Source organism: Vanessa tameamea, chromosome 4, assembly GCF_037043105.1.
Source record: "Vanessa tameamea isolate UH-Manoa-2023 chromosome 4, ilVanTame1 primary haplotype, whole genome shotgun sequence".
Lineage (NCBI taxonomy): Eukaryota > Metazoa > Arthropoda > Insecta > Lepidoptera > Nymphalidae > Vanessa > Vanessa tameamea.
In genome coordinates, this window is record NC_087312.1 from 13430081 (window position 1) to 13450683 (window position 20603).

Below are 20603 nucleotides of genomic sequence, written 5' to 3' on the forward strand. Positions count from 1 at the left end.
AGTCATGACACCCGTAATAAATGTTCGTCGGTATGAGAACTGGTGTGTGGGTGGTACCCAGCAAGTCTTACAAGCATTAAGCCGTAGATGGTAATGACAATGTGCCATATAAATATTTTACAAATCGGCCATTTTTTCATGATGTAATTTGGTGGACGAGCAAATGGGCCACTTTATGGTAAGTTATCACCACCGTCCGTAGACAATAGTGCTGTAAAAAATATTAACCATTCCTTACAACGCCAATGCGTCACCAAACTTGGGAACTAACTAATATGATATCCCTTGTGCCTGTAGTTACACTGGCTCACTCACCCCTCAAACCGGAACACAACAATACTGAGTACTGCTGTTTGGCGGTATAATACCTGATGAGTGGGTACCCACAAAGACGGGCTTGCACAAAGCCCTACTACCAAGTATTTAAGGAGAAAAACGTCAAAATTCTAAAGTTCATATTAATTAAGCTATCTTTTAATCACTAATTCAAACAGGGAAGCGAGAATCAAACATATAATTTAATTGGTCGTTTTAAATATATTACCCTTTCCAAACTTACATACTCTCAAAGTGTTTAGACACGGAAATGCTGTCTATTTCCCGAAACGCACTACATTTTAAATATGGTGAGTTGAATGCACTCTCATTAAAGGCTATATGTCTTTAAATGTATTTTAAATACATTGACGGCTTCCTACGGAATGGTTGGATGATGTTTGTAAATAATGCAGCGATGCATGAGGGCTTACTCGTGGATGGTCGGAGTAATGATGTAGAGTTTTCGATACATCGATATTTTTAATATTTATTTATTATTTACATATGAAGTATTATAATATACTACAAGTGATTGTAAATGTATATATAATTATACATACATAACTATCATAAGTTCTAGTAACATTTCTGGCTATGATAGTTGGAAGAGAATTTTGAGTTTAAGTGCTTTTTTATGCTTAAAGTTTCAGGCGGTTTATTTGCCATAGCTAAACTTTTATTTCTTCTAGAAGGCAAGACAAACTGTCTTTCGTTTAAACCCAAAAATAATTGCATAAATATGAATCTTATCATCGTATTAATCTTAAAAACTTTTATTAATATATATATATACTAATAAAAGTTTAATAATATAAAAATATATTTAACGTAGCAGCCTGTAAATGCCCAAAAGTGAGAAGCCTTAACCCTGTAGGGGTTTTGAGGAGAATGTTTGAAGACTACTCCACCACGCTGCTCCAGTGCGGGTTAGTGGATACACATGTGGCAGAATTTAATTGAAATCAGACTCATGAAGGTTTCCTCACTGTGTTTTCCTTCACCGTCGAGCACGAGATAAATTAATAAACACAAATTAAGCACATGTAAATTTAGTGGTGCTTGCCTGGGCTTGAACCCGTGATCATCGATCAAAATGCACGCGCTCTAACCACTGAGCCATCTCATCAATATACATTTATATATACATACATAGAAAACGACAAGCTTGAAGTCCAGCGAAGATCTGCTGATGTTCAGTAAAAATATAAAATAACGCCAAAATTTATAAAAGTAAAATGTAAAAAAAGGCACCGGCAACTGTGAGCCTGTGAATGTTGTAAATTAAATAATAAAAAAAATAAATATACATACATAAATATTTGATAAAGCACCTTATAAAAAATATCGAGAGGATAATATCGACTAATAATGTAGACATCACTAGGACGTGTCACATTACGCCGCCACTCGGGCCTCCTTATTTTTATTTTGTCAAATTGTAACTGAAATAAAACCGGCGGGCATAATAAAAATACCATCGGTACTGTTATTGCAATGGTACGGAAATAGAGACGACGGCCCCCGTGTCGTGTGCCCGGCATAGACTAACGCGTAGGTTGTAGGTATTGACTATGAAACAATATATTGTTAATTAATAAACCATAATATTTAAAAATAAGAAATAAACTATCGGACGTTGCTAACATTTATTTTAATTTAAATATAGGCTTTGCTGAAATTACGTAAATTTGTATCAAATTTAGATACCTTTGAAATTATAAAAAATATAGTAGGAACCGGAGTAAGTGTCTGCCATAATTTTTTTCTAATATATTTTAAGATATCAAAATGGCAGACATGCTGCGATCACGTTTTGAAAGTCAATTTATAAGCTTTTCGACTCCTTGGCGTGCTCAAAGGAACCGTCGATGGGAATAGTGAACCTCCATACCTGGCAGTAATATGGAGTTTGCTACTATACCGTAAGTCTGCCAATCACTGACTCTCAGTCTATAAGTTTTTTCATTAGTGATTCTTCTGAATGAAATTGAAAGAAAACAGAGCAAGTTTTGTATATTTTTAAAATACAGATTAGAAGTAGGTACGTACATACTTAACGCGCTCGTGCACGTTAAAAAATTTAAAAGATAATTTAAACTACCACCCGTACATACTACCGGGAAGAACTGAAAAGAAAATCAGTACTTAATCTATTTCTTTAATAATATACGGTAGACGTATTCTGTAAGAAGAAACTATAAAGTCACTGCAAAACACGATCGAATGCGTGCAATATCAGAATGTGAACATTTCACGAGTGAGGTTAATTATTACAGCATTGGACTGTAAGTAATAACTAATTACACAATTACTGTCTAAGCTACAATAAATACTTTAAATAGTCTAGCTTTTACCTATCATTAATTACTATTATATATATATACTAGTATTAATTACTATTTACCTACTTTTACATAACCATAGACAATAATTAAAACTGCATTTTTAAAATAGGCGTGTACTTATATCGATAATATTTATGCGCAAAATAAAATTTACTACGATTACCCCCTTTTATCTGCGTTCACTGTTCTGTGCGCACGCGCACTCAGGAAGCGTAAGTTTCCACTTATTTCTACCGACACCCTCGTGCGCCGGTGCACGCGCCGTCATTAGCGCCATCTACAATTAGCCGACAAACTTGTCACAGATGCGACAGGTTTTATATTTTTTTAGTTCGGTGGATGAACAAACTTTGGTGAGTTCGTTAGTCGCTGAATGAAAACAAGGAGTTAATATTTGTTTTCTGTTATTGGCTGTAAAACTAGCTTTTCCAGTAAAGACGTAAATCTTATACGACGATACACACACTAGCAATCTGCACTGGCATTGAGACGGCATTTCCATTTGTTATGCAATAATATGTACTTATTATAGGGCCTACTACACATTGTATGATGTGAGGCTGCTTTAGGTGTCGATTTGAAGGTTTCTCGATTTTTTTCTTCATCGGCGAGCATAAGATCAATTTTAAGTAAAAAATATGCAAGTTAATCCTAAATATTCAGTGATTGCCTGGTGAACTTTAGATTAAGATTATTCTAGAGTACTAGCCACTGGGGAATTTAATTGTCGCCTGCGGCTTCACTCGCGTTTGAGGGTTTGGTCGTTAGGTGTTAGGTATAAAATTTGCCTGTGTCCTTTGGTTTCAAGCAGCTTCATACCAATTTTCATCAAATTCGTTTTTGTACTTTTGACGTGAAAATGTAACAGAGAGACACACAGACAAACAGCGAGATGGTAGGAGTAACTTTCGCTAACTTATAATTTTAGAATTCAAAAAAATATAATTTGGACACTTACCTCCCAGGTAACACTGACATAATATACTTTAATTATTGTTACGCATCAAGCTCATCGACATATCAATTGCTAATTCGTTTCTCAAAAGCGTTTCCCATCGGAATTTTGATATCGAGTAGATTTTGAAGCTGTCGAATGCACATTGTTTATAAACCTATTCCATATATAAAAGATTTTATATGACTTCTTATATTTCAAGCACGTGCGTGTAGTTTCGGAGATATTGTGATGAGAAAATCAGTGATATTTCGCTTCTGTATCTTAGTCCCAAGTTGTAACTAGTTTTTTTTAATATTTTTTTTTTGAGCTGAACTTTAAGATAAAGAAGTTTTTGGTGTGATCCTTATCAACATATTCATAACAAATAGCTTGTTACTCTTTGTTATATTCGCCAAGCAAATACTTCCGGTAGGTAGGTATCACCCATTCATGTATTCTACCGCCAAACAGGAATACTACTCAGTATTGCTGATTGGCTATTGTTATGTATCGGTTCGAAGGGTGAGTGATTCAATGTATAGAGGCACAAGGGACATAACATCTTAACTCTAATATGAGAAACTATTAACATATACTACAGTACTAACTATGGGCAGTAGTGACTATTTACTATCAGGTTGCCAGTCTGCCTACCTATATGACTTAAAAAACAAAACAATAAAAGTTTCGTCCGACACCATATCATCGATACGTCTGTTTACATTATTTAAATTAGTTAAAACATTTTATATATAATAAATAAAACAAGATATAATAGCGCACGAGTCATGCTGTTGTGTATACAATTAAAGAGGCATTAAATAGTATACGACAAATGGAAATAATGAATCCTTCATTGTGTAGCGTTATTACAAATAATATGAAGAAATTATACCAAGTTTTATCTTAATAATTTTCCCGGTAATTCTATTCAGATTTAACATAAAGGGATATTAATATGATCATTCTAAATTAAACCCTCTCGTGAATATATAGAGTTCATTGTCCATTAAACTAATGAACAGCAAGATAAATGTAAGTGTTACTTATATATCGTAGTTAACCAAATATGTCGCCGGGTGAACGACACCGTCTATTTCAGGGCAATAATTATAAGTGGAGGGAATGTCCGTCTGTGAAGCTTCAGCGGTTCTTACTTTCCGACTTTAATGGACTGAATTGTAAAGCAGTTTTAAGTTTCCCTTTTTATCTTTGCTAATAGTTCTTTATCGAAGAGTATTTATGGATTTAGTGTATTTTCTTGAAGTTAAAATACGAATATGCCATTATTTTTATCAGTATTCATTAAAATATATTCTATAACTGTCGTTATTAAATTTATTTTTATATTTACAATTTGCAACAAAATTAAACCCCAAGAAGTCAAGGCTCAAAGCTCACCATTGCGGCTTGACATCTAGACAAGGCACCAACAACATACCCAATAGTAACAACCTATAAAGACCTGCTCAGCCACTTCTTAAGCACACAAGCACTCTTTTGAAAGCAGTGGAGATGCTATCCCCTCTCCCAAAAAATATTTTTAAGAGATCTTCTGTAGTGGTCGCTGCTCCAATTCAATAAACATGGTTATAAATTTACATCCGCCACATGAAGATTCCTCACGATGTTTCCCTACACCGCCAAACATGAAATCTGTAGTGTAACAGAATGCGGGTCAGCACCACCGCTAACCACCCGGGTGAGTTTCACGTGTGAGCCACTGGGCCACCTCGACCTACAACATAATAAACTATAATTAAATTTCAACAAAACTATCTTCATTAACGTGAACATTAGTTCGAATTTAATTACGAAAATAAGCATTAATAAGGAATTAAATATTTTCCGGAAAATATTTTCGCAAAAGTGAATACAAATTATAATAAATATTATGTACTTTTATAATTGTTTCACTGTCTGTTTATTTTTATTTTATAATTTTTCTGACATAAATAAAACTAGCAGTCTGTTTTTAATGAATAAGTATTATCTCCCCATAAAAGGTCAAACTTCGACCACAACGGGCGTGGGGGGTGACAATAATGTCCACGGGGACGAGGAAAATGGTTTTATTTAATAACTACTAACCCGTCCAGACTTCCGGGTAACATAAGGGTCTATATGCAACTTTTGGATTGGAGAGCAAATATAAAAATAATTCGTGTTTATTTCCGGACAGGAAAGTTGGCATGTCGGGTTTTCTCTACTATAATATGTAGTATTATAGATATTTGATATTACCTATACATAGTACCTTCTTCTTGAATCATTCTGTTTATTGATGATAGCCGCATTAAAATTGGTTGTATAGTTTAACCTATCTAAGAGTACAGAAGGTGGAAAGCGACTTTGTATTAAACTATATAGAGATCTTAGGAAGGTAGTCTAGCAAAAAGGCCATCTGACAATAAGAGTATGCCTTTCTTTACCCATGACGCAACCACCGCAACAAATGAAAACTATTCCTTCCAATGCCAATGCACTTATAACCACTAATCGTATATGTTATAGGGTTATATGGGATTAACGGTATTATATGGGATCTTAACTGTCATGTCTCCAGTGTCTAGAAGTCAAATTTAAAATATTTATTCAATATAGAACAGTTACAATTGTTCATTGATTGACAAAAATCTACAACCGGAAATAAGTTGTTCGAACTGGCGAAAGAATATCTATAATTATATTGGCTCACTCAATTATCAAACCGCCAAACCGTAATAAGCCTCACCGGTAAATTGAATCTGTCTGCCTCCCTGCCAATCTCCACGTGTATACTGAGTGTGTATTCTAAGCTTTAAAATGGTACATACGTACTTATATTAAAATAGACTTATATTGGTAGTTATAAGATTAAAAATTGTTTATTTGAGACACGAATAAATAATATAATTATAAACATCATAATATACAAACAATAATATAAATACATGTATATTTCAAAATAGAAAAAAGGATATATAACATATATATAACATACATACGGAATGAGTGAATATCTTCAAACTTTAGCAGTTTTTCTCATTGTGTTCGCAGTATATTGATATTTAATAAGTGTAATCTAGACTAATTAATATCTACCATATAAAATACAAAACTATCTGACTAACATACAACGCACAGCCAAAAACGACGGCTCCAGCATCTTCACTGGGATATCCCACACACGGCTGGTTTATGAATAATAAATAAATACAAAAAAGAATCCGGATCCTTAGTTCAAATTCTGGTTGGCCAATAAAAATTATTAGGTCGTGATAGATTATAATAGGTGAGTTGACTTGGTGTAAAGTTGGTCTGAATTGGTACCAACGCTGCGATGCATAGTGTTTTTGTGCCAGTATGATTAAAGGCACAAGGGCCATAACATCTTTGTTCCCATGGTGGCGTATAATTGGCGTAGTGAAGTAATAATTAATAATAATTAAAGTGCCAATTTCTATGAGCGGTGATGACCACTGACAGATTGTCCATTTGTTAGTCCGAATATCGAACAACCTCGAATCCCTAATATAACATATTAGATCTTTTCGTCATTGTTTTTCTAATTTTGTACATCTATATTATTCTTTACTATTATGTAAAATGTTACAAAATGCCAGCTAACAATAGCTTCGCTTGCGCAATTGCTTCGATGCGCTTGAATGATATCTTGTTGGAAATTGTTGGCCAAAGTTTAAGGTTATGTATTAAAATAAAGTAGACGCAAAATTATTTCTTACCCAATTTTACCATACGACTAACACGCCACCTACTGTTACTTATTATACATTGGTACCATGTATGATGATGTTGTCCTCACCGATTTCAGCCGCGACGGCGAATCTCAAGGAAAAAACCAACTACGCAGGAAATATTATAATACACAAGTGTTTGTCCAAATACAGGTGCAATCTCTATTCCCCCACGCTCGTAAGTTCACGTGTCAGCTAATTGCACACGACCGGAAATAGTCCAGGCGCAGGACCTTTACGTGCTTTCCGAGGCATGGGAGTGTACACACTTTCTTCGGGATTTTTTTCAATAGAACAACCCAATAATTTTTTTATCGGCCCGACCTGGTGTATCAACCCAAGAACTCGGGATCTGTGGCCACATATATTCGTCCAATAGGCCAACGAGGCATTCAACCCAACCAATAATAACTATTGTAAACACCCGCAACCCATCAATATATGTAGAACAGAACCAAAACCAAGGCTCTACGCAGAGAGGCAGAAAATAATGTGTCAGAAATGGACGCTACTGGATGTCCTCTCTCACTTGTTTGAAACCGAGAAGGTATCTTGAGATCCTAGTTTTTTAATCAACACATCCGTCTCGACAAGTAAATGTGTATTTGATGTTTTTATCATAGCTCTAAAAAAAGATCATAAGATTTTGTAACATTACTTCACACCTCTTTAAAAACAAAAAGTTTTATATTCTCTGAGTCACAAAATTCGCGTATTTTACTTAATTCTCTGATATTAATGACGCTCTACACGTTGGGCGATTCTTTCACGTGTCTGGCCGATAGCCAGTTTAAACTAGATATTTGTAACAATGATATTTCATTCATAATCGTCGAGTGAATTAATCAAAACGATGATTTTATTATAGTGTTTCGTTATGTAATATATCTATGTATAATTTACCTACTTTGATTTTAAGAACATTGCGTAGGAAATGTTTTGCTTAAAAAAAAATTATAATTTAATAAAAACATTACTCAATTAGTATATACAGCAAAAACAATAGGAACTAAGATATTACGTATCTTGTGTATTGACTGTTATAATAAATATTAGTTAATTAAGGAATAATATTTTTTGATATGAAATCTACCATGTGCTGCCATCTATTATAGCATCTGTTAACTACAAAGAAGAGCCATCTAGCGTTGTATTTCGGTATCTGTTTCTTAACACTCGTCTACTAGTGTAACTCTATAGTTTGTACTTGTTCCGACAGGTGACACTGTTTTAACGTTGTTTTTATTATATGGAAGGAAAATAAAAAAATTGCATTATGTATAATCATTGTGAATTTTGTTTAAAAAAAAAGGATTTTATTTTGTCATAAAACATTACAACTGTACAATACATCATGTTAGTGCATTTTCAATTATGATTTTTGATTCATGATTCGTGTGTTCATTAATACATTCCGAATGAGCTTTTTTTTTAAATAGCTATTTAATTATGACAAAACAAAAACTTCTTATGAACATAAAGCACTAAACTTAGAATAATACTTAAGAATGTTTAGAAAATTTCTATACTAAAGTAAAATATCCTTTTAACAATTAAAAAAAAAGTAGATTACTAATTATCGAATATGGCATTAGCATTCAAGGACCTGACACATCAATGTCGGGTTAGGCGGAACTCCTGGCTTCACCGACACCAACTTGATGCACCATGTAACTAAGAGAAATGACTCTTATTTCGTTAATTATAAGAGTTAGACGAACGCAAATATATTATTGCTGGATGGTACCCAGACTTTTGTATCAGTTAATTGAAACGGTTATTACAGTGGTTCGGTGTACATTGAACACTTTCAGTGTGATGTTATTCCACTTCAACCAACATTCCTATATTTTTTTGTATTACAAATATTATATTTTGCACATTTTGGATTAGTTTTCCCTACAAAAAATGTATAAAGTTGAAATTATTTAGAAATCCTTGAAAAAAAATACACATAAATTAATTTAATAAAATTGAAGTGAAACAGGAATAAAAATTAAAAAAATATTATAAACACATTCGACCGAATCCATATCAAGATAGATCAAAGTCCATCCAATGCCTAACGCAGCGATCTGACAAGTATCTCAGTCATCACATCAAGCCCTCAATGTACACCTACCGTGGTAACGTAACGAAACGGAACGGCGATCCCAGTGAGTGTGTATTTTTAGCATCAGTCGAGTGCTCGGCGCGCGTACTCGCCAGACGAACTAACCAAAACTACAATGCAGTGTTCTTAATACCCTATAGTACTAGATTACCGTGATAGTGAACTAAACAGTGAGATGTGCGTGTTATGACGAAGGCTTGAAGATGGATCACTTCAGACGTCAGCGGTACAGGGTCGGCAAGAGACGGGTACGCTTTATTAAATACACTTAAGTTTTGTTGCCATCTTTTAGGTTATGGTACTTTTTGGTGGCTTAGATCTGGGTTAAAAAGCGTCTTTTATATGAATTGATATATTAACAGTCGAATGTGGCACCTGCTGTTGATTCATGTTATAACCGTATTTGACATTTTGTTTTGACAGATGTCAATTTTGTCTCCAAAATATATTAGCCTACTTTTATTTAAAATACACACACACACACGCTTTTTATAAAAACAATGTTTAATCATAATCGTTATCAAATTACCGGAATAATGAGTATTACTTTGTTTGTGTTGTTATTCAAAAAATTAGTGTTCCATGTCCTTTAATCTTTTGACTTAACTTTTAAGTTTCATTAAATTGTATTTTAATTGTTTAAAACATAATATCTAAGCAATTGTTGTTACGATGAAATATAAATACTTAATAGATAGATAATATTTACTGTTTAATCTGTATTAAAAAAAAAGCGTTTAAAATTTATCTACTTAGTGGTATTTGTGTAATCTCGTCTGGGTATTAAGTATTAGTGAGTTCCGTTTTGAACGATTAGTAAACCAGTGTAAATTTAAGTGCAAGTGCCAGCATCTCAGTTCCCAAAGTTAGTGGCGCTTTATCGATTGAAGTTTTGTTTACAGTGTCAATGTCTTAGACCACTTATCATAAGGTGGCTGTCAATCAGATCTATTAGAACATCCGCCAAGATATGCTATAAAAAAAATGTTATTAAAACATTCATGAGAAACTTAACTTAAATTTCTACTACTAAAATATTAGTTTAAAAGTTGTCTTGCGTTTTCCTGTTGGTATGCATTGGCCCATGTCTGGTATAGGAGTAAAGACATTAATTTTTTTTTATCAACCCATTTCATTACATACGATAAAGGTCAGCATGGGTTACAATGTCATTTAAATTTAACTTCAACACAATCAGACGATTGATACATGAAATACATAGACACAAAAAGCAGTATTAAATTTGTGTATTATTTACACATATGAATAAAAGATTTATAGGCGGTGGGGTTTTGTGCAAGGCCGTCTGCGTAGGTGTCACCCACTCGTCAGGTGTTCTGCTGGTAAGCAACAATAATTAGTGTTGTTGTGTTCCGTTTTGAACGGTGAGTGAGCCAGTGTAACTACAGGTGCAAGGGACATTACAAAATAGTACCAAGAGTTAGTGGCGCATTCGCGATGAAAGAAATGATTAATATTTCTGACAACGCCATTGTCTATGGGCGGTGGTAACGTCTTCATCAACATCAGAAGGCCCATTGCCGGTCCGCCAACCTATTACATAAAAAAATTAAAATAATCATTTTTTATTGCTGTACAGTTGTACACTACAGAACAATTTAAATTCTACATAAATGTAATTTCAGAAATTATGATAATTATATAGGTTATTAACGCTGACAGCGTTAATCGCTGGAAATGTTAGGTATATACCAATTAGTAAAATGTAGTAAAATTGTCTATGTCAAAACTCATTGTCTTTGATATATACTATTTGACAGAAAGCTTGAAGGCTATGTTAGAGTATGCCGGTTAGAGCTTCTCCAAGCCATGAGCGGAGCACTGCACGGGAGAGGCCGTGGATGCGTTAAATCGACACGATCCCGCAGCCTCTCCGATCCGTGTCAAGGACGGATCCCGGTTTCACAACACCATTAGGGCTGGGTACCTTTCTGAAGGTTTCGACTGCGTGAAAAAAGCGACCATGCCGCAGGTCTCTGTGGTAATAATCAGTATAAAATGTAAAAAGTAATTATACAAGATAATAGCCGAACAGTGATAACAAAACACGGAATAAATAATGCAACACATTAAAACTGTCTTAAGTTACATTATAAGCCACTAGAGGTTCATTCGACAACTGTTCAGGATAATGCCTCTTCGTTTGAGAAGGTGTGAGTCTATTCTAGCACGCTGCTCGAATGCCGATTGTTGGCTCCACATGTGGCAGATTTTTATACGATACAGGCAGATTCTAACGATTCATTCATTCATTCACCGCCGAGCACGAGATAAATTACCAACACAAATTAAGCACATGATTATTCAGTAGTCGACTTAAACCCGCTATCTTTTGTTAATATCTTGTGTTCGAACCACTGGACCATCTCGACTCCATACGTATCAATTAAGATCATAATTATTAATTGCAGTCTTCGAGTTTAGTAGTTTATCGTGTTGAAATCATGTCACAAACTCTCGAAGGAATGCTCTACGTGTTTGGATAAACCATGAATATTGGCTACCATGAGTAAGGAGCGACGATATCGAACTCCTATTGGTTTCTCGACAAATAACATAAATTAGGACCTGGATTAGTTAATATCTCTTCAATTAAAATAGTGGAAAAAAGTGACTACTGAGTTTTTTTAGTTTACCAGTTCTTCTCGGTAGAATCTACTAACGAACCGTAGCATATAATTCTACACAGTAATACGACGATTAAAAATACTTCCATAGGCCAACTTCAATAGAGAATATTTTGAATTGATTTCATAATAATTATATACTAGCAACTCGTTTGGTTTAATTTACTAAAAACTCATTAAAACCTTTTAAGTAATATAAAAGCCTTATATAATGATTCACAAGGTCGGGTTTATGTTATATTTATAGCAGAGGGCGCATTCGAATTCAGTGTTACAAGTTCCGGTATGAATGGCGTGTGAGTTGTGAGATGTGTGACTCACCTCGCGAAAGTCGCGATCAGATGTTTCATGATTTAATTACGGGCCTTTGCACAAACATTCAATAATTAGAAATATTTCTTTACTCATGCGAGTGCTGAAGCAATCCAGAATACGTACCTAAATTATCATAGATTCTTATATTATGTTGTATATTTTTATGGTATACATATTCGGACGGGCAATTAGGCCATCTGATGTAGAGATACGAAGTGAGATCTTACAGAATCGTTGTGTCCTACCAAACATTCGGCCCCGGCATCGACCAAAAACATAGTTATTTTGTTTTTAAACAGTCATCATGAACTTTAAAACAATATGATTTTATTCACTTTTAACCAATATTTAATTTCTTAGGGTTATTAAAACTTCGGCTTCGGCTTCGGCTTCGGCTACCTTCGATAGGCAACTACAGAACATTACTGCTTATCAAAGTATGCTGTAGACTAGGCTTGTAATGCGTCTATTAAGTTTGATAAATGGTTCATTGTTGAATCTATGAAGATGTTTCACTTTCGGTGATTTATGTAAGTTTATGATTAGAATACATGCATAGATTTTACATATCTTGATATAACAAACCTATAACTACATATTTCTCCGCCCTGAGATTTATACAGAAGACTATTAGACATATTGACGACCTCCGTGGTCGAATAGTGTGTTCACCGGTGTTCATGGGCACGCCACTCCGAGGTCCTGGGTTCGATTCCCAGCCGAGTCGATGTAGAAAAAGTTCATTCATTTTCTATGTTGTCTTGGGTCTGGGTGTATGTGGTCGTTACTTGTGATTTTCCATAACACAAGTGCTTTAGCTACTTACATTGGGATCAGAGTAATGTATGTGATGTTGTCCAATATTTATTTATTTTATTTATTTTTTTATATTCTCAAAACGAACAGGACAGGCACTAGACCAAAGGTAAAATATTTATTCAATATAGAAGCATTACACTGTATGAATGTCATCGTACTCTTAGTAATTACCAAAAATCCACTGCCGGCTCAGACAGAAACAGCTCAGATAAAACTCAATGGGATATTTATTCTTTTTTGGTAGATATATTATTTTAGCGCGTTATGAGAAAATGACGTCAAAAACGAAGAAATTACATTTATCGTAATTAATTATTTATATAACATATTTTATAATTAATACGTAGACTATTATTATTTTATTGTAATTAATTATTTAGATGCAATTAAAAACTATATTTAATTACGCCAAAGAAGTAGACCTTCTCACGCGTATATAATTAAGTCCACGCATTTAATTTTTTTTAAACAATTTTTGTTTACAATTTGCTTTGGAAGCGGCCTTCGTTTAATTCCTAAGGTACAATTATTACCTAAAAAGTCATTACTTTTATAATATCCGCTACCAAAGGAACGTCTCTTAATCTTTTTTGAAAAAGATTAGAAGAAAGAAATAATGAAATTATCACCGAAGTAAGAACGCACCAGAGATTAGATGAGAAAGACGAATGAATAAACTCAATAGTAATATCCGCCTCACAATGCGATTTTGTGAATAATATGGACAAAGCGACTTCCAGTTTTATGAATGACGTGAGTCATCCCGAATTACGTCATCTTCACAGAAATATTATGCTGAACGTTGCATGTGTGGCTTTGAAGCTTTTTAATCGCCTTCGCCTCTCAAATACTAAGATATACGTATGTGTTCTTGGATAACAGTAAGCAATGCCAGTTTATTGTTTTTTTACTACGTTTAAGTCTCGTGAATCTCTTAGAACTATATATTCGTATTAACTACCGCGAAGGCATGACTGGTAGTTTTTAATTTGTCAATCAATTTTTGAAAATATCAACAAATAAAAAAAAATCGTTTTTATGATCTGGACAATGGATAGTCACCATAAGGTGGCTAGATGACATCATAAGGTGGCTAGTAATTGGCTAATGTTTTGCACTTGATACCCATAAAGTTTAGGAGAATTTTATGGTCGTTGTAAAATCTATACTTAATATTATAAATGCGAAAGTAACTCTGGCTGTCTGTTGCTCTTTAACCCTAAAACCACTGAACAGAATTTTACTAAATTTGGTATGAAGCGAACTTGAACTCCGATGAAGGACATAGGCTACTTTTTTTTAAATATAAGATTTGATGTATATGAGGGCAAATTTCAGTAAAATTGTAACTAACATAACCTTTTTTGTTGGGCCGACATATAGGCTGCCTATAAAGGCCCCTTAAAAATACTAGATTAAAAAAAAATAAAAAATAACCTTTTTTGTTAATTAAATGCTTAAATTTTCGTCAGCTTACTAAGTCGAAAGGTATGTTATAATTTATAACACCAGTGACATTTACGTCGAATATAACAAATGGCCGCCCATGTTTTAGTGAAAATACTCTTTCGAAAAGATTAATTACAGTGGTAACATTTTTATCGATACAGGCAGGGAACAAAGACACGATTTTTCTATGAACTTTAGTGGGAGATTTCGTGTGCCCATGGGTTGAACTGGGTGGGTAGGGCCCCAAAGATTTATATACATATTGAAATTTTGTAAAGTTTGAAATTTGTATTTCAAAAAGTAAATAAAAATCGACCCCTTCGTGAAGTAACCCTACAAAATAAAATCTATGAGATACGTTATAGGTATCTGTCAAAATAAATATTTAAATTATTACGGATGAATTGAATGCTAGATTACTCACATAATATTTTGTTCCAGTTGCTCAGAAACGCACTTTTCAAAAAAATCCTTCATTTCTCATAAAATGTTGAATGACAGCGGTCAACGTAGACATTTGTATATAAATGTTGCTTCGGGCCGTGACGTCACAAGTAGGTCAACGACGTCTCCGGCGCGGCGGCCATCATCGATCCATGATTCGCGCATGCGCAACCCTTACCATTCTATACTCAACCTTAATTCATAACCTATAGAGTAAAAAACCATTTACACGTTCATTAACATTCCGTATACTGCAATTTGATTTGCAACTGGACCGGGCAACTGTTTTGTTCTTTATTACAAGGGAATACGGATTACTTTCATGTGTACAATTGCAAATCAATTGGTTTTAGAAATGTTTGTAAATTTCGATTGATCCTTATCACGGGTTGATAGAATTGAAAACTATTTTAATTCAATTTTTACCGACATCAAAAATAGATTATGTTCTCAGTTTTCAGTTCGAGCATAACTTATTTGCTTATGAACCGATTATAATTATTTCTTCTTTCTATGGGTTTGTAGTTCCGAAGGCTCCAAAGGCAGTTCTCATTTTGTTTTCATGAAAATTGGACGTTAATCGAAAAAGATATAACAGACTCTCAACGTTTATCAATCAATAAAACCTCAATTAGCACATTTATTGAAACTGCAGTATTGTTATATTTATTACAATCCCAGCAGTTACCTTACAGCAAAGACGTGACGTACAGGACTGCCAAGGTGCTTAACGGAACACCTGAATGAAAAATAAAACGAATATATAAAATTAGTTGTTATTGGTCATGAAGACCAATTTCGATTAATTGAACTGCGTTTTATTTATGAAAAAAATGGCCGATTTATATTTATTTATAGCTTATTCTTTTATTAATTATACAGTAATTCCATTTTACACGAAAGCTGCAAACTGCCGCTCGTTCACTTTCCGACAAAGTAACATTCTTTCAAATTATTTGATACCTTTTTTTTTTTTTATTATTAGACATATTACTTACTTAAAAAGTAGTGTTTCTCTATAGTAGCATTTGAATGTTTTTGTCTAGAATCAAATAATTTAATAGTACAGTGCCAACTTATTCGCGAGTAGGGTCTATGCCTGATATTCTTTAACTTGTACGTAAAAATTATTACATTATTCTTTTAAACGTTTAATGAAATAAAAACTATCACGTACACTTTAAAATAAGAACTTTGGAAATTACACAATCTTTGTAAAATTGTAATTATATATTTAACAAAACCTTGAGAAAAATACCTATATAAGGCATAGAAAACAGATCACTAATTGTTGTAAACACAAATCTTACTGGTTCACGTATTTTGAATGCTATTATCAAATATTTTAATAAGCCTTTAAGAATAAAACAATGGAAATATGTTCCAAACTTCTAACGTGTTTGTATATTCGTGAAGGCGGAAATATCTCTGTGATTGTTTGCTTAGTAATTTACTCCAGCTCTAATATTGCAATGTCGTTTAATGTTTGCACTCTACACAGAACAGCATATACTTGCTAAAGATTTAGTTAGTAATTTCTATAATAATATTGAACTTTGATTGCGTTACGGATAGAACAGTTTTATTAGCTCACTAGGGTCCCGGTAATGGGGTCTACGCTTCTAAAACAACAGAAGTGCACTAAGGAGTGATTTAAGTCCTTTGAGTATTTTTCTTAAAAGGTTTTATGTGTACCATTAAACTTCGAAGACGGTGCCAAGCCCAAAGAATCTATAAGTATATGTTTGGCATACAAAAGAACACTGCCTGCATTTATGCAAAACTGATACTGCTAGTTCGCTATAATAAATATGAAATTATTACAACTATTACACGAACTTAGTGTTATTTGTAGTAAAGTCAAAAACAAAAAATTAAGAAAAATTACCAAAAGTATATATTTGTAAAATAATCAGAGGTATTTTATTAGCAAAATATACCCAAATTTTTCCGCGATATCTGCGATGTTACCAGAAACATAACTAATTCACTATATATAATAAAATTCCTGATCTTATCCTATATATTATGTATATATATATGCTAATTAATTGATAGTAAAAGATACATATAATGAAACTATGCATGCATTGCTGACGTACATTGAAGCAACGAGGTTGCCTATGCAAACTCATTGTAGTGTTCACTAATTTTGAAATGGAATAATGTAACAGAACTTGGGAGCAATAAAGTCGATCTATTATATTCTTTTCGATTCTATTGAAACAGTAGGTATCCCCGGATAAAACTCCAGCCATACTTCTTCTTCTTTGATTGTCCAAAAGTTGTTTACAAATTCTTCTAAAATCAATTATGTTGATTTTTTTTAACAAAGGTTTGTGGACATGCATGTAAATCACCTAACAATAAATGGTCAACACTGCCCATAGACCTTTGTAGTAATAAAAAAATTTAATTATTCCTTAAATCGCCAATACGCCACCAACCTTACCACTAACCTTTTACGTTCACAGATAGCTTGAAAAGAAAAGCCAAGTATGCAAACATTTTGCACCGTTACTCCCCTGTCCTCCCCAGATTCTGTCTGGGGAAAGCAGAGCAGCGTGTTGCCTGAACATTAAAATTCGAGTATCAATAAGTCGCGTTTAGACTGCATCAATATTCAGTAGTTCTCATAAGATATAAGATTGTGGTTAAACGTAAGCCTATAATCACTAAAAAATCGAAGTATTACTTAATTGTAAACTATCCTTTAGCTTTAGGTATCTTCACTTTATAAAGTTTGTTAATTGACGATTCAAAAGTGCTTGTAAAAGCCTACTTGGATAAGTTACATTTTGATTTTTAATTTTTCAAAAACTACCTAGATACTACAGAATAATTTTTTTTTATAACTTTACACTCTAATGTAACTTGTATGTTAAAATAGAAAATAAATTATTTAAAAAGTTTTTTTATTATTTATATGTACAAATTATGAAAATGCAGACAAATTATCAAAAAAATCTCGCTAGTCAGCCCCGAATTTATAAACACGGTCAATATTACAATCAGCAGTATTAACCTCGCATTATTGGCAACACTGACGACAGGAGGTCTGGTTCATTTTTTGCCCAGAGGATCGAGAAAGCGATTCAATAACGAAATGCTGGAGCATTTTTTCCACTATTCCACGCGGTCACGATTTATACAGTAACTATTTTTAGTTCTTATTTGTATACACTTAAGGACTTGATGTTAGTAATTAATATGTAAATCTATAAATTTAAAATACTAACATCTATGTTAAAAATTAAACTGGTACGAATTAACGAGTAGAAATTAAAAAAAAGCACCAAATGCAAATTCAAAGTAGCGTTCGATGATCGTCGCTTTAACCAATATTGGCAGCATTGGACATCCAATCGCAGGAAGTTAACAACCTATAGTCATATTGTTTTTCGTGATCTTTCCACCCGAGTTTAATTTTTTGTGTTTGTTTAAATTTCATTACTTTCGCTTTCATTGGATTTCTTACATCTGTTATTTCTTTTCATAATAAATAATCATTTGAGCGATTCTGTTTTTACAAGCTTTTATTTAAGCTCAGTTGTTTATGTGTGTCAAATTTTGCTGAAAACTCTTTACATGTGAATTTTAAACCAGTTCCACACACTTGGTAATAATATAATATAGTAAAATAAGAATCTGCCATGCACGGATCTCCTAAAAGGTGGTTTTAACTTGCTTTCTATTTTACCTTAAGTACGAGGGCACCATGTCTTAATGGCGGAAGAAGGTTCATAAAACTTATTATTATGATGTACAAAAATTTAAGTATAATTATTTTATAAGAGACTAACTGCACGTCCCGACTTCGTATGGGTGTAATAAGAATATTATTTACGAAAATCTAATTATATATAAGTTGATATGATTTTCTATCATCTTAAGAAGATATCTGTGTCAAATAAATTTCTCACATAGTTGAAGCAGCGTCATCGAATTACCTCCACGCCCTTAACCGAAGAGGCCTTTACCCGGTATTGTGAGTTAGGACACTTCATTTGATCGAATTATGGTTTGTTTTAGACTGAAAACAAAAGCATATAAAAGCTCTTAAACAAGCTCTTGACCAATGATAACGCGTCAATTGCTGTCAAATGACGTTTATTTATGGAACGGTTTATTTACGGTGGAATAGCAGTAAACAAACATTAGGCACATTAGTTAATTTGAATTATATTTAAATATTATTATTATTAATTTCCGTGTTTCGCATATAAAGAACTCTAGCGAAATTTGAGACACAAGTTCACTAAATAGTGCTTGTAAAGTCACTACAGAGAAATATCCTAATCTATAATTGTTATGCCAATAAGAGCTTTATGGTAAGGCAATGGTTCACAGTTCAAGAACTAACAAATGTTGTAAATACATCCTTCTTGAACGTCTTACGTCAAGCGAAATTGATGTCCTGTGAACCCGCTGTAATATTTACGCTGTGATCGAGTGCAACGGTTGCGCGCGCACCCCATTCACCCGCTAGGAGGGTACGGGGAGCGGGGCAGCGAGCACAAGAACAGAGGGGACGTCAAAGCCGGCTCCGGCTCGAGTGACGTCGGGTGTGTTAGCGGCCGTCGCTTCTATCGCGCGGCCGATGCCCGCCCACGACGGCCGACCACGACGGAATACCACTGGTGGTCCAGAGTGGCCACCACCTCCCTCTGCCACCATGTCGTAACATGATGGGCTACAACAACCAAGGGCACGGATACAACAAATTGTTCACGCAGGTGCGTGCGCAGAGCGAGTGATCAGTGATGGCCGATATCGTTTTTGTTTTGTTGGTGACGCTTTAGTGCCTTTGTGCTGCAAAATGAGACGTCGTATATGGAAATTTCTGAAGAGCATCGGTCACTTCGGTAAAACGATTCCCGGTTGCGTGTCTCTTGCTAATGAGTGAATCGAGTACTGTTGGAATGTAGATTGTCAGATATCAAGTCCATGCAAATATGAATTAAAAAAAAATGCATCGTAGTATAAATACCTGAAATTTAATCACAACTCCTTCATATTCCTCATAATATTTAGTGTATTAGTTCACAATGTACGTGTTCACAGTTTGTTTACTTCATAAAACCACTTCCGTATATTTTATTTGCTATTACACTAAATGCTGTGCGAATCGTATCAATAATATTTATATCATAAGTATTATTGGCAGAACTCTATAAATCCGATGAATCTTTAAGTGCATTTAAAATATCAATACAATCATTGTATATTTCAAAGATCTCAATCCGTTAAAAGCATTTCACTTCTCCACTATTCCGTCAACGTAATAGATAAAAGTTTTGAATTTGTATCAAAACACTGCTAGTCTAAAAGGTCGTATGTAGAAAGAATAATTCAAAGGATAGATAAAATCTCATTATTTCCTTATACTTAATCCAATGTATATAACGTAAATAACAAAACATATTATTCATAAATGAAAATAATTACAGATGATTTTTAGTGTTTTAAATATGAATT

At 33.7% G+C, this 20603-nt stretch overlaps 1 protein-coding gene across 27 annotated transcripts in view; it reads left to right on the top strand.

The window, feature by feature from the left end:
• Positions 1 to 20603, top strand: part of Ca-beta (Ca2+-channel-protein-beta-subunit) — a 158655-nt gene that overhangs the window by 114857 nt on the left and 23195 nt on the right. For 5 of the 27 annotated variants that reach the window (XM_064220680.1, XM_064220677.1, XM_064220673.1 and 2 more), the window contains exon 1: positions 19668 to 19861. The exons of 18 other annotated variants lie outside the window; for them this stretch is intronic. Coding sequence is in view for 5 of the 9 variants with exons in the window: in XM_064220673.1 (XP_064076743.1) it covers positions 19811 to 19861 (51 nt within the window). In the remaining 4 variants the exon portion in view is untranslated. Of the gene's footprint in view, positions 1 to 9452; positions 9699 to 19667; positions 19991 to 20603 lie in introns of those variants that run through there. 4 more of the 27 variants (XM_064220681.1, XM_064220678.1, XM_064220674.1 and 1 more) reach the window with 2 other exon arrangements.